Consider the following 14,763-nt stretch of genomic DNA (forward strand, 5'->3'; position numbering starts at 1 on the left):
GCTTGCGTTGAATGGGGATGTGGAAGTATGCGTTCTGCAGGTCCAGAGTTGCCAGGAAATCCCCTTCCACCAGATGGTCGAGCATGTGCTGCAAAGTGACCTTACTAAACGTTTGGGACTTCAGGTACTTGTTTAGGTGCCGGAAGTCTAGAATCGGTCGGCACCCTCCCAAATTCTTCCTTACCAGCAAGTACCTGGAGTACACTCCTGAGCTACGGAGGCGCTGGGAGACCGGCTCTATGGCCCCCTTACACGAAATGGACTGAACCTCCTGTAGCAGTTGGGCCATATTAAGTTCTTCACACACAACAGGAGAAATGCCCTGGCTGAAGAACCTCCAGCATCCATCTGTCTGTAGTGATCTATTTCGACTGCTTGACGAAGGGAAGGGCCCCTCTAGCATTCCTGGGTCAGGGAGCGGGAGGGCTGACGGTAAAGGGTGGAGTACCCCTGTGAAGAAATGGACACTTTCTCCCTCTGGGAATGAAAGCACAACCCCCTCTGCTACAGGGTCCCAGAAAGCATGCCGGCTCTGTGTCCGTCTTGATAGCCTGGAGTCTCATCCACTGCTTTCCCAAACAGGTTATCTCCATCGTAAATCATGTCCACAACCTTGGACTGCACGTCTGCCCGAATGTTTGTGGCCTTAAGCCACTCCTGGCGTTGCAGGGCCACACCATTCCCCATCTAGCGGAACCCGGCATCCGCTATGTTAACCGCCATTGTAATGGCATGATCCGAAGCTACCTCTCCTTCCTGGAATAATACCAGGGCCTCAGCCTTCTTGTCATCCGTAAGGAAATCCAGAATAGGTCCAAGCTTGTACCAAAGCTTCATGTCATAACAAGACAGGATAGTGAGGGCGTTAGCGGCCTTGATGGTAGAAGCTGAAGTGTATGTAGATGATGTTTGCCGACCGCATCTAGCTTCTTGCCCAACTGGTCTGAAGGTACCATGGAAGCAGACTATGGATTGGACAATCCATTCCTGGCAGCAGCAGACACCACCAAGTTCGGAGAAGACTGCAACCCGAGACACATGGGAGCTGAGATCTGGGGCCCAGTATTTCTTCGCCAAACTGTCCCGCTTTGATGGTGCGATACTTGGAATTTTCATAATGACCAATCCGTCCTCCCAAACATCATTCAACAACAGAACTGACACAATAGACTTCCTCGAGGACTCATGTTGTTGAAAAAGGAAACCTTCCTTCTTCTCTTCCGGCACTAGGCTGAAGAGTTTGGATGCCTTTGAGATGATGGTGTGGAAAGAGCCAATTTTGTCTGAGGAAACCCTGGAAGGCTCGGGCCTATAATCCTCATATTCATCTGTGGGAGTGGTCGTGGTATCCATGTCAGTACCGGTGTCTGTGCGCTCAAGCTCCTCCTCGACTGGGGTCAAGGCCCCAACTCCTGATCCAGATGCACCAGGCCCTCTACAGGGTGGTGTTGGTTGACGCGCAGGTGCCTTGGGAGGACTCCTGGCTCGTGGCCTGACCAGGCACGGAGGAAGTTGGGAGCCGGTGTGGGTGTTAACGGTGCAGCTGGGACCGACTGATATCACTCATGATACAGAGATACCACGTGGGACATGGGTCCCCAGCCTCCTTTATGGTTTGAGTAGAAGTCCTCAGACAGGTCATCCTTCGAAATGGAATAGATGCGAGGAGATTTCCTCGGCTATCCTATGGGAGCTAGAGGGGACACCTTTGTTGGTCTTGGCAAGAAGTCCGACAGCTGCAGCAATTCTTTCCCTCTACCCGAGTCCTTCAGGAAGGAGGCGACGATGGGGATCTGTAGAATGGGTGCCGCAGACAACTAGGTCGGGGTATCTGTAGAATGGGTGCCGCAGACGACGAGGTCAGTACTGCTGACGGAGTGTCATAGCCACAGGCTCCAGAACACAAAAAACGCACCATCTAGTCACTTGACTCACTTATGCCCCTTTTGGACTTATAAACACAGGGTCCCTGGCTGGACTCAGTCCTTGCGCATTTGGAACCAGGCTCATATAGAGATGTGAGCAGGAACACTTTATTTCAGTGCAGGAGTGCTTTTATTTTACAAGAACTTTCCAGGAGCTGAAAGCCTTTATTCCAGAGAACATCCTCATGTGTGGCTCCCTAGGCCTGGTCTTCATGGGATGACTCATCGGGAGTGGCAGGCAGGCTGAACCTGGTGGGCGTGGCTTCAGAAGCTCAGCTATATAAGCTGCTCCATCCTTAAGGCCGGTGCTTCGCGTGCATCGTGACGCTCACCGCCGCTTGGACCAGTTTACTTACCTTTGAAACCAGGCATTCTCCTGCATACTCACCTCCAGGAAACCGGTGCTACATCGCTTCATCTGCAGACTCATCTCCTGACATCCAGTGATCTTGACCCCGATGCCGCAGCACTGCACACACGAACTCGGACCCTGTGAAGAAGAAGACAAGGTTAGAACACCCGTCCTAGGGCCGCACCACATTTGAACCCCGCGCGCCCCCTAGTTAACAATTTACCAGCTACTAGCTACTGTACCGCTGCAGCTTCATTCCTCATTCCCTCGAGCGCCGCAGCTTCTGCCGGGCCGGCAACATCACCTGCAAGGGAAGAAAGCAAAAGAGCAAACATCAAAAGTGGAACAGACAGCAATACAAGACAACAAACTTTACGATACAACAAAAACACACAAGGAAAGGCAAAGGCAAACAGGAACTGAACCTGAAGTATAGTGGCTTAGTCGCAGCAGGACTGAACTACCACGTGCAAGGGACCAGTGAAGAAACTCGGTCCAGATCATACAAGCGCCCCTGCCAGAAGCAGCAGGACGGAGTGCTCACCAAAACTAATCAACAGGTGAGCTTTCCAGGGACAGCGCATCCCATGGGTACCACGGTTTGTGAGAAGGGGACTGGAAGGGGATTAGGCGCGAAAGCTGGCATACTCACGCCCCCTATTCTCCATGCAGGAGCATTCCCGAGCAGCATCAAAAATTACCACCAGTCACCACATAAGCGCAGAGGGCGAAGTCGGACCCGAGCGTCCTCATCCCTGGGAAGGCTGCAACCGTGCCCCATCCGCAGAGACCAGGTAAGCGTAACACGGAGGTCTCAGATGTAAAGAGACCTTTGGAGTAGTCGTGGCGGTTGAAACGACGGTCGCTGCCAAACCTTTCATCGACAAAGGAAGAGCTGATTTTGTCAACAGGATTGTTGACGAAGCGATCGTCGACAGCGCTGTGTTCCTGGTCAATGACGAGGTGGTGCTCTTAGAAGACTAAGTCACCGCCAACGGGGCTCGTGTCACAGACGGTGCCTCAGCAGGTCTGTCCTTCGGTGACTTGTCCTTCGAAGGCTTGTGCCCAGACAAGGTTAGGGACTTTTCAATAGATGGAGGGAAACACACTGGACGGTAGGCTAACTGTCCACAGAGCAGGTGACAGAGATCAATCCTTTCCGAGCTTGGAACCCACAGCTGCAGCAACCTTTGAGGGAGCAGATGGAGCGTAGTGTTTCACCTTCTTTTGTATCTCCCCAGGAGGAGCATCCTCAAAGGACCTCTACCTCTTCTTGTCAGAGGGAGCACCCTCATGGGACCTGCCGTTACTGAGTTAGGCAGGATTGTACCCAGTGGCCTTCTCCAGATCATTCCAAGGCACTAGTCTTCAGTGGCGATCCCTCCCTGGTCTTTGACGAGAAGCTGTGGCAGATCTTGCATTCGTCTGAGTCATGATCCGGGTGAAGACAATAAAGAGACACTTGAGGTGCAGATGTTCGCCAGATTTTTTCTTCAAGCCACAGGACCTGAAGAGACTCTTCTTCGCCACAACGGACATGGTCAAAGTGAGATGTAGGCCCAAGCTTGGGCCTGTCGAAGTCACAGAGAAAAGAACCACCAATGAAAAGATTATTTTTGCCGACAACTGGTCCCCGCTGCCGGTAGTCACTGCGTGACAGTAGACGAAGAAGAGATGGAAGAAAAAGCAAAACAGCAGCAAAATTCGAGGAGCGAAGCACAAGGACTCCAAACACTTGAATGTGCAGTAAAAGTCTGAAGATGGGCATTAGGGGTGGAACATAGAAGGATGAGTGTTATTGGCTGGGGGCAGTATGACTCCAAAACACAATGATTGGATACAGAGGAGGAGAGCAGTTTTCATGCTGAAGCAAAACTGCTTTATTTTTACTGAATATTCATGAGCATGTGAATCCATGCAAAACCCCATTCTGGAGAAATTTCAATGCCACATGAGCTGTTGACTGGAAAAACAAAATATACTGTTCTAGCCGACATATTTGTGCTTGCATAAAGGGTAAACATGACAGTTACAATCGTCTGCTAGTGTTATGGACCATAATACTGCTCTATGTGAATTAATCCATAAACACTAATTGATCATTAGTGAAATGAGATGGGATGAATGGAAATCCAAAGGGGCAAAACCCAGGGCACATATCACAGAAGAAGAAATGTCATTTAGTCAAGACCAAGAGCAAAACTATGGTGGTAAATACTGTGTTAAAAAAAAACAAGGCAAAACCAATATGAACCCCAGCCAAGAGCACAGAGGTGCAAAGCCGAAGAGCAAGACCATAGCTGTACCCGCGCAGGAACAAGGTCACTCTACATTGCGACTTAGAAGCAACATCACAACAGTGATCATAAACAATGGAAATTCTTAGGAGAAAAACGCAAAGGGTCGCCACATAGGAGCAAGTCCACAATCAGGGTACCCCCAGGAGCACAGCCAAAGAAATACAAACCCCAGGCGCAATACACAGGCGGTATTGTAAATGCTACCATATGTGAATAGCATACACAACAAAAGAAAGGCAAGCAAGCAAAATAAAGGCCGATAAAAACATACTCTACTATATAATAAGGTCATAACTATACTTACCATCCAGGATACATTAAGTAACGAGCTTTCATTAACTGAGGGCTTGAAAAACTGTTTTCAGATAGTAAGAGTTCAATGTCATCATTCCTAGAAAATGACAGAAAAATAAATGTAGACTGTTAAAATTGTCTAATCGAATGATATTTATAATTAAAGCTGAAGTTTTGGTTAATTTCTGGAGACACCACTGTTGGTTAAAAGCATACAAGCTACACTAAATTGCAATATTCAAATTACCATTACATCATGCAATATTCACTTTGCCATTTAATAATCACAATGAGCAATACATATACATATATGTCTGTAAAACTGGTGAAATATCAAAGAAAAAATTACTTATCTCTCTAATGTACTTCCTAATGGATTAGTCCTTGATCGCATGGATCCCTCATCTTAACATCGCGTCAGTCTGGCTTTGGTTTTCTTTTGGCCATCAGTGAAAGCTTTGCAGCTCAGCATTGGCTCCAATCTGGCTAGTTGATGTCCTTGATATAGATGTGATATCAAGGATGACATATATGGGGACATCTGCGCACTATAACCACAGTTGTCTTTTTCCCTTGCACTCACCAGGTTATAGGGCACAGATAAGCAATGGGTGCACAGGAGCCATTGAGGGACAGATTGGAAGGGCGATGAGATGAGGAATTTGTGGGCAGAAGGACTAATCCATCAGAAAGAACATTACAGAGTAACTTATTTGTCAAATGGATTTGGTCGTCGAATGGTTTCCTTCCGCCCACAGTTTCCAGACCTTAGATCAGACTACCAAGGCAAAGTAGTACCTTGAGGAAGGTGAAGAGAGAAAAAACAATGCCCAAACCAAAAATGTCTGGAGCACTGACTGACCAAAGTAGCCGTGCTAACCTTACTAGGAATCTAAGTATTAAGGCTTGGAGAACATATGCATTGATTTCCCAAAAAAGTGACACCCCTTTGCAAGACAGAGGTAATGACAGGCCTCTGGTAGAACACGCCCAGAGACTTTCAGGAACATACTTCCCAGCCAGATCTTAACACTGCAAAATGCAAAGGACTATTCACCTGGACAGGGTAAGCTTAGTAACAGCTGTGACAAATCGCAGGTATTCTTCCCTTCTTCCCGAGTCGAAAACATCACCTGCCCCCTGTGAGGCTATGGAGGCAAGCCCCCTCTGGCAAACCCTCCATAGGGGTCGAGGCAAGTGGGACCACACGCTAGGGGTGCACAACTGACTTTTCTGGAGGGCCGAATGTAATTTGCAAGCCTTCGGTGGTCCGCTGGACTGTCTAAGGGGTAAGGCAGACCATTTGACCGAGAAAGAAGTCAAAATGAAGTAAGCAAGAAGGTGAATTCTGAAATGTACTTATTGACCTTCTTGTTCAATTTATTATTTCAACAGAACTTTATGAAAATGTTGGTTAGAAACGACTTGAGGACTATGGTTAACAAAACAAGGATGCTGACAAAATAACCCCAAGCCTGAGGTGTATGGTTTGCCCAACTGATTGTGTTTTAAATTTTGGTAGGCATTTTTAAAAAAGTTACATTGCAGTTCACTTATCCAATGACAACTGTCATGCTGTATCTTAACTACAATAGCAAAAGAAGAAATTAACTTACCGTAATGTTCTTTCTATGGATTTTTCTCCCGCAGTTTCCTTATCTGATAGATATTCCTTCCAGCTTCACTGCTTCGGAAATTTTTTGACATGGGGCGTAGTGTACCTCGACTCGGCCGTCGACCATTGATCAGTCTTGCTCGGCGTCTGGTCGTCGTCGGCTCCAGACGTGATGTCAGGCGTCGTTGTTAGGGAGAATTCTCTGTTAAGGCTGAATTTCCTAACCTAGTGAGTCCCCCAGCAGCTTTGCTGGATTTTTGGGGTTTATATTTTTTCTCCTTACAAGAGTGAAACTCTTTTACCCTCACTCTTGGGCATGATTTGAGTGTGTTTCTTTGACTCTAGATGTGCTTAATGGGCTATGGGGTCTTTTACTCCATAGGGCTTCATGTGTTTTTGTGATGTGTGTTACACAGCACCCTCAGTGCAGTAACACAGGGGTGTCATAGTGATCCCCCAATATAGACTCCATACCCTGGGACTGACTACTGTCTCCCAGGGCATGTAAAGTCACCATTGACTTTACTAGTCTCAAATTCTGAACAGAACCAGTACAAACCATCATATTGTGGACGTACTGGCCGGGGCAATTCGATTGCCCCGGGGTCTGTTAGTCGAGGTGCACGTCTCCGTCCCCCCTGGTCGAGTTTGTGCTGGTGGCAGTGGATACTACTTTTTATATTCAACCGCAAATATAGCTCTATGGGATTTTCCATTGTTCGAGGCTACCAACTTGAATTATTTAATTCTCATAGCCTCGAACATACCGCCGGTTTATTTAATTAATATTAATTCGCCGGTTGGTATTTTTTGCCAGGACTCGATTCTAAAATGGCATTTGTGTTCTCTTCTGTGACTCCAACCCAAGTCGAGCCCTTTTTTCCACTTTTTGGCAGGCTTCTCCACAGAAGCCTCCAAAAGTGGTGCCACTCTGTCTGGGTACCACAGGGGGACTGGGAGGGGGTTTAGGCACCCTGGACTGAGTTACCTTGGTAACTCAAGTTGCACTCTTGTGTGATTGGCCCAAGTGGTGAGCCGCCGGCTCACCACTTAGCATGTTTGATTGACAGCTAGGCTGAGTGAATGGGGGTATGCTGCATAAAAGCAGGGCTTTGGGGACTGGAACTTCAGAAGTCGCCACAGGACCTAAGAAATCGACGAGGGAGAAGCTGAGCCGACCTGCTACGACGACACCACCGGTGGAGCCCTGCTGAACCGTCTCGCCACTTTTCCCAACGACAGAGGAGATCTCCAGCCCGGAGAGTCTTCTTTCTTGGACTGGTGGGGATAACCAGTCTGCTTCCTTTTTCACTTCCTGGAGCATCTCGTGGCCGCTTTGTCTGTGCCAAGCACCCCGGCAACCGGGATACCACGTTTTACCACTACCGCGGATCAAAGGGTAGTACCTTTAACCGGAAAACTCCACGGCTGGTTTCTTCCCTGGCAGTGCAACGACCTTCATCTTTCCTCCACGTCGAGATCTTCTCTTCCTCTGGACGACACCGCGACTTGCACCCGCTGCCAGGAACAACTGCCCCCGCTGGAGGATCCTTTCCACATAAGGTACCGCGTTCCACCAGGCTTCCCTTGCAACCGACTGTACGGGGTAGATTTAGCCCCCGGCTTTCAAACCTGGGTTAGCCGGGGACACCCTGGCTACACTTTTCTGAGCCTAACTAAAACCTTTCTGAACTCCATGCAAGACTTTTTAAGCCTGTTGTCATTTTGTGATCTTGGGTGCATTTGTGCCCTGCTCTCTCCAAGAGTGGGCCCGGCCTATGGACTTTGGCTCACAAGTAACTTTTGACTTTCCTGCCTTGCTTAAGAGTTCCTAAATATTAGTGTGGTGTATTTTCTTATATTCTGCCTTTTTCCCTCCCTTTTTCGTTAACTTATTGGAGTGCCATCTATAGTTAAGCGCTCGCCTCTGTCTGGAAATAAGTGGTGTTAACTAATTCTTGTCTGATAAGGAATAAGGGATGTATATATAATAATAGTAACTGTGTTTAGAGTGATTTACAATAATAGTGCTGGAGTGTTTCAATCAGTGTGTTTTTAAATAAATAATGATATACCTTGATACCAAAGCTCTGGTCAGTGTTTGCTTGTGCTATTGTGTCTGAGTGCCTATTGTGTATACTTTGCATACTGCCTAACTCTTCTTGAGGGAAGTCTGACTGCTCAGCCAGAGCTACCAGGTAAATCTGGGCGGTGCATAATGCTACCAAGTGGGTTTACTGCTAACACCTGTAGTCCTAAATCTTTTGCAGTGTTCCCAAAGGGAACTGCACAGGTTTCTGCCTAACAGTCGTATAAGTACCACATCACTACGCCCCAACCTCAGTTCCCCCTGTTTTCCAGAGCACAACACACTGCATAGGAAAACGGTGAACAAACTGGCTAATGAGCCCTTTAAAAGAAAGAATTATAGACCTCCAAATGAGGAACAATTGAAACAGAGCACTACAAGTAGCGTTAGAAAAACAATGTTTAAAGAATGTGCAGGAAGACAGAAAACAGACACAGAGGATCATCACCAAGTCAACGTGAAATTCAAAGATGCGCACCAACCACTGGCTTTCTGAGCGGGGATGGATGGGAGGGAAGATGAGGAATCTGCGGAAGAAGAATCCATAGGAAGAACATTATGGTAAGGTAATTTCTCCTTCAATGGACTGCTTTTCTCTCGCAGATTCCTCATCAGATAGATTCCCAAAGTAGTAACGAAGAAGGCAGACAAAAAGATATATCAAAACATTTTGCAGCACTGCCCTACCAAAATGCGCATCAGAAGTACGAGCCACATCCAGGCTATAGGGCTTTGCAAAGGTATGCAAAGATGACCATGTCACAGCATGACAAATCTCCCGGACAGGGACCCCCTTTGCAATGCGGTCGATGCGAAGACTCCCCTTGTGGAATGTGCCTTGATGCCTGCTGGTAATTCCTTCCCAGTGGCTTGGTAACATTCATCTATGCAGAGAATTATCCAACAGCATATAATCTGCTTCGTTATGGGCAGGCCGTTGCAGGCTTAGGAAAAAGCCATGAAGAGCTGGTCAGCTCTTCTTAAATCGGCTGTCTTGGTGATATAGTAACGCAATGCTCTCTTAGGGTCTAGACGATGTAACCGTTCCTCCTGCTTAGAGGGAGGAGGAGAAGGGTAGAAGACCGGAAGGTGGATGAACTGTGACAAGTGAAATTCTGATACAACCTTGGGGAGGAAGCCAGAGCTTACCCGGAGTGAAACTTTCTCCTGGAAAAAGCGCAGGAAGGGTGGCTTGCATAAAGCCTGTAGTTCACTCACCCGCCTGGTGGATGCAATAGCCACCAAGAAGCCCCTTAACTATAGGCTGATATCCCTGTGGACCCAAGTTGTAACATTTTCTCAAAGTTGATCCTCTGGTACCTGTTGACTTAGGCTCGAAGTCTAGGCAAGCTTGATTCTTTCCAATCAGGGTTCAAAAAGGAAGTGGGCACGGGTCCAAATATTTTTTGGTAAATTTATTAGATGCTCAGGCACAGGACCAGACATCAGCAATGCTTTTGACTGTGTAAATCGAGAGCTTTTATGGGCAAAACTATCAAAGCACGGCTACCCAAATGCACTAATAGACATCCTGGTAGCGCTACACAGGGATACAAAGATCAGAGTAAGACTTGATGCCAATGGGTCCTGTACTGCCTGGATCATTACAACCAGGGTATTGAGACAAGGGTGCGTGCTGGTGCCTTTTCTTTTCCGTTTTTATATAACAGAATGGGTCTTTGCTTGGAATATGTCCGTACGCATCTGCATATTCTAGGTCAGTCCAAGATCCAATATCTAAACTATGCGGACAATGTAATTATTTTTGACAAAACTCCGAAAGGATAACAACGGGCCTTGGACAATCTATATTGTTACTTCGAAAGCCTGGACCTTAAATTAAATGGTGCGAAATCAAAAGTTTTGATCTTGAATGAAGAAAAAAGTCTAAATGGAAACCACACGCATGGATGGTACAGGGGTGTGCTTTGGAAGTAGTAAAGGAGTTTAAATACTTGGGCAGTATAGGGTCATCACACAAAAACAAAGCTGAAACTTATATGGAATTCAGAACATCTTTTTCCCAGTTGCGACTCTTTGACAACAAATTTGGTCGCTACTCAACGTGGCCCGTGCTGAAATTGTACAGGCAAAAAATCTTGCCATGCCTGATTTTCGGTGTGGAGAATTTGGGAATTGCCATAGACTCGTCATCGCCTGAGGCCCTCCTGTGGAGAAGGGCCCTACACTTGCCAAATTCTCTTCCGATGGCGGCATGAACTGGGCTTGATAACTGCTGGCTCTCTGGTTGAATGGAAAACGGTGCAAACATATGCGCTAATTCTACCTTCCGCATATGCATCTCTATACATAACATTGGGTCAAGAACTCAACCGAGCGATCTGTAAAACATTAGTGGCCTAAAAGGCCAACTGTGAACAGATACTAACGAGGATTGACTCCTCTGCTGTGGAATTTCTCAGTAACCCTCCCATGGTGAAAAGTAAACAATACACTAGTGAATGTCTGAAGAACAGGTCGATTCTGATGAATTACTGATGTTTCAACAACCATTTCGAACACAATATAAAAAGCTTTAACACCATATCTGTTTACCTGAAAAAGCACCTGTCCAGGGACTTCCGAATGAGACTAAGATTCAATTTATACTTAAAGGAGGCTCAAGGTTCACAAGACGGCCTGTCCTCCAGCTTGAGATGTCGTTACTGCAACCAACACCAAGAGACACTAAAACACTTATGTGTGGAATGCCCCAAGATTACCCAGCTCCGCCATGAGAAGTTGGGTAGATGTATCCACAACCTTTGGGCTATACCGGCGGATCATTTATGGTTCTGCTGTCACAATTCAATGCGGCCACCCTTTCAGGTTGGAGGCTCAGTAACCGTTTGGTGGCATCCATTTTTACTTCCAACATGGCCGCCGTCCAGATAGACTGCTGCGGTCTAGTTGCTGGGTTTTTTGGCAACCTCGTCATTTAAGCGCTGTTCAGAACATGTGTCGGCATGTCTGAATGCTCGATTTTGGTCAGCCATGCTCAGAGCATTACTTGCTCTTCCCTTCCTTGTCCTTCCCGGTAGTGCCACCCCTGGGTCGTGCTGCTGCTTCTCTCTGGGATTCTCGGATCGTTCCATAAACTGCAGCCGCTATCCTTATCTGTGCCTCCTTCCTGTTACCTCACTCCTGTTCTTCCAGCCTTGTGGTTCCTCTGTGTGAACCGCCTTGGACAAGGTCTCGCTTACCTTCTTCCTGGCGGTGGGCTTGTTCTCCAGCTACTCAGATTCAACTTGTCCTGAACTCCTTCCTAGATACCATCATTATGATCACTGCTGGATCATCATTCCCGGAATTGGTGACCGCGCGGACCTCTCAGAAACTGCTCCGGTCATCCTTGCTTGGACAGTGGCCCCCGATGCTAGTCTGGTTTGCCTTGAGCCAGCAGGGTGGCGTCAGGGGAGGCTCGCCCCCATCTCCACGAATCCCGAATCACTAAAAAGAAAGAGAAAACTACAACCAAGAAGAAAACCACAAAAGTCAAACAGGTGAGAAAGAATCTGAATCCTCCGATTCTGACAGTTTGAGATTCCTAAAGATCGACACGTCAGCAATGATGGAACCCACCCTCCAGAATTGATTACGTGGCATGCAGGAGTTGTCAACAGAAGTTCAAAACCTTAAGGCGGAAAACACTGCCTTGAGATAGCTTGGGCTTTCTAGCGTTTCTGCATTCCAAGAGAGTGCTTCCACAGGAGGCACAGTGGAAAGGTATGATGGAGCCCCTATGACACTGTGATCCTTCCTTGATTCGTGCATGGTGCACTTCACCTTCAAGCTCTACTACTTTTCAACAAATAGGGCTAAGGTCGGCTTCATATTTTCACATCTTGCTGGTAACGCCCTAGCTTGGGCTACACCCTTGGTAGCTGCTGGGGACCCCTTATTGGACAATTACGACAGATTTATCCAGCCATTTAAGGCAATGTTTGATCGCCCAGAGCAAGTATTTTCAGCCTAGGAGAAGCTGCTCGAATTGCAACAAGGCAACCAATACATGTTGACATACGTTATCAGGTTAAAGCTGTTAGCCAAGCAAACTGACTGGTCACCCGAGGCATGCTTTACTTTGTTCAGAAAAGGACTTAAAGAGGAGGTGAAGGATGAACTTGCCAGAGTGGCTAGCCCAAGTTCCTTCCAGGCTCTTCTGGATTTGTCCCTCCAAACGGACTTCTGTCTTCCAGAAAGGAAGGCGGAGAAAAGACGGATTTGTGGGCCCCAGTCCAAGTCTTTGCCAGTCTATCCTAGTCCCAGAGAGGGACCTCAACCATCACAAGCAGAAGGAGAACCAATGCAGTTGACAACACTGAGGGGACCCATGACACCCGAGGAAAGAACCCGAAGGATCTACAGCGGGTTGTGCATGTATTGTGCCTCGGACAAGCATTTGGTTAGGAACTGTCCAACAGCCCCGCCAAGGCGGTCGGGAAACGCCAGCTCCCGATCCTGAATGGAGCCCAGTTTCAGGAGAACGATGTTCGCTCCTTTTTCTCTGCATCTCTGGGACCAGCCCAAGGTTCAACATTGGTTATCCTTCAAGTGATCTTGGCCTCTGCCACAGGAGTGGCTCATCCGGTCCTGGTCTTCGAAGACTGCGGTGCCATGGGCATCTTCCTGGATGACGGATGGGCAACTCAACATCACATATCCAGGGAGTCCAATGACTTGGTGCAGGCAGTGGAAGGTATCGACGGATGCCCACTGTCTTCTGGACCCATCACTCAGCAAACACCAGAACTTCTGCTATCCATCAACAACCACCAGGAAAATTTGAGCTTTGACATCATAAGGGCTGCCCACTATCCGATGGTCTTAGGCATGCCTTGGTTACAACATCACAACCCTTATACCAATTGGGCAGCCGGCTCCTTGTTCCTTGGATCCAAATACGGTCTTGCACAGTGTCTCTACCGGACAGCCCAGCTGGTGGTTTCAGCCGAAAATGAACAACCCAAGAGACAGCAGATCACGGTCTACGTCAACCAGGTACCCAAGGCTTATCATCCCTTATCCAATAATACAGCCATTGTACAACCCTTGCCCCCCCATAGACCGGAAGATTGTGCCATTGAAACCGATGAGGATGCAGTCATACCCTTTGGTCGGATGTTTGTTTTGTCCGAGCGTGAGAAAAAGGCGCTTAGTGAATACCTGGATACCACGGTACCATCCGTCCGTCAAAATCGCCATTGGGAGCATCTCTATTTATCGTGCCTAAGAAAGACACCAAAGAACTCTGCCTATGCTTGGACTACAGAGGTTCGAATCAATGTACCAGGAAGGGTCAATACCCTCTGCCTCTAATCGCAGACATCCTGGAAGCCTTACGGGGTGCCGTGATATTCACTAAATTGGACCAAAGCGGGGGCCTACCATCTCATCCGCATAAGGAACGGCGAGGAATGGAAGACTGCCTTCAGGACACCTTTTGGCCGCTTCGAATACCTGGTCATGGCCTTCGGCATCTCCAATGCCCCTGCCATTTTCCAGCGTTGTATGGACAGGGTCTTTTCGGATATGCTGTTCTAGTTCGTCAGTGTCTATTTGGATTACATCCTGGTGAATTCAAGAGATCCAGCCTTGCACAGGAAAATGTTACCTGGTATTACAGCGTTTGCAGGTACATTGTTTACTGGCCAAACCAGAGAAATGCATCTTCCATGTCACCACAGTGAAATACCTGGGACTCATCTTAAGTCCGTAAGGCATTGCCATGGACCCCTCTAAGATTGTAGCCATTACCTCGTGTGCTATCTGCAATCAAAACAAATAGGACAACCAGAAAACCAGCAGGCCTCCTATTTCAACCGGAACTGTCATTGCGACCATGGGAAACCATAGCCACCGATTTCATCATGGATCTACCACCATCCCAGGGTCACACCACAATCAGGGTTACAATCAATCTCTTCTCGTACATGGCACATTTCACGTCCTTGAAGAAACTACCTTCCGCCAGTGACATGGCCAGAGTCTTTGTGAAAGAGATGTTCAGATTCCATGGGTTACTTTCCCAAGATCCATCATCTTGGATCGTCTCCCCCATTACACTTCCAAGTTCTGGCAACATTTATGTCGCCTGTTGGGTATAAAAAGAGATCTGTCTTCCGGTTATCATCCCCCGGAATAACTGAAAGAGTTAATCAAACCCTTGAACAATACCTTCGGTGCTT

General features: G+C 47.6%; 1 protein-coding gene across 2 annotated transcripts in view; it reads right to left on the minus strand.

Annotated features, from left to right (window-relative positions):
* The window catches only part of DNAAF9 (dynein axonemal assembly factor 9), a 2,133,167-nt gene that overhangs the window by 276,545 nt on the left and 1,841,859 nt on the right, over positions 1–14,763 (minus strand). For both annotated transcript variants that reach the window (XM_069632250.1, XM_069632251.1), the window contains one exon: positions 4,882–4,968. In XM_069632250.1, coding sequence (XP_069488351.1) covers positions 4,882–4,968 — 87 coding nt within the window. The remainder of the gene's footprint in view (positions 1–4,881; positions 4,969–14,763) is intronic.

The sequence above is a fragment of the Ambystoma mexicanum genome, chromosome 6q, assembly GCF_040938575.1.
Source record: "Ambystoma mexicanum isolate Mex_15411 chromosome 6q, UKY_AmexF1_1, whole genome shotgun sequence".
Lineage (NCBI taxonomy): Eukaryota > Metazoa > Chordata > Amphibia > Caudata > Ambystomatidae > Ambystoma > Ambystoma mexicanum.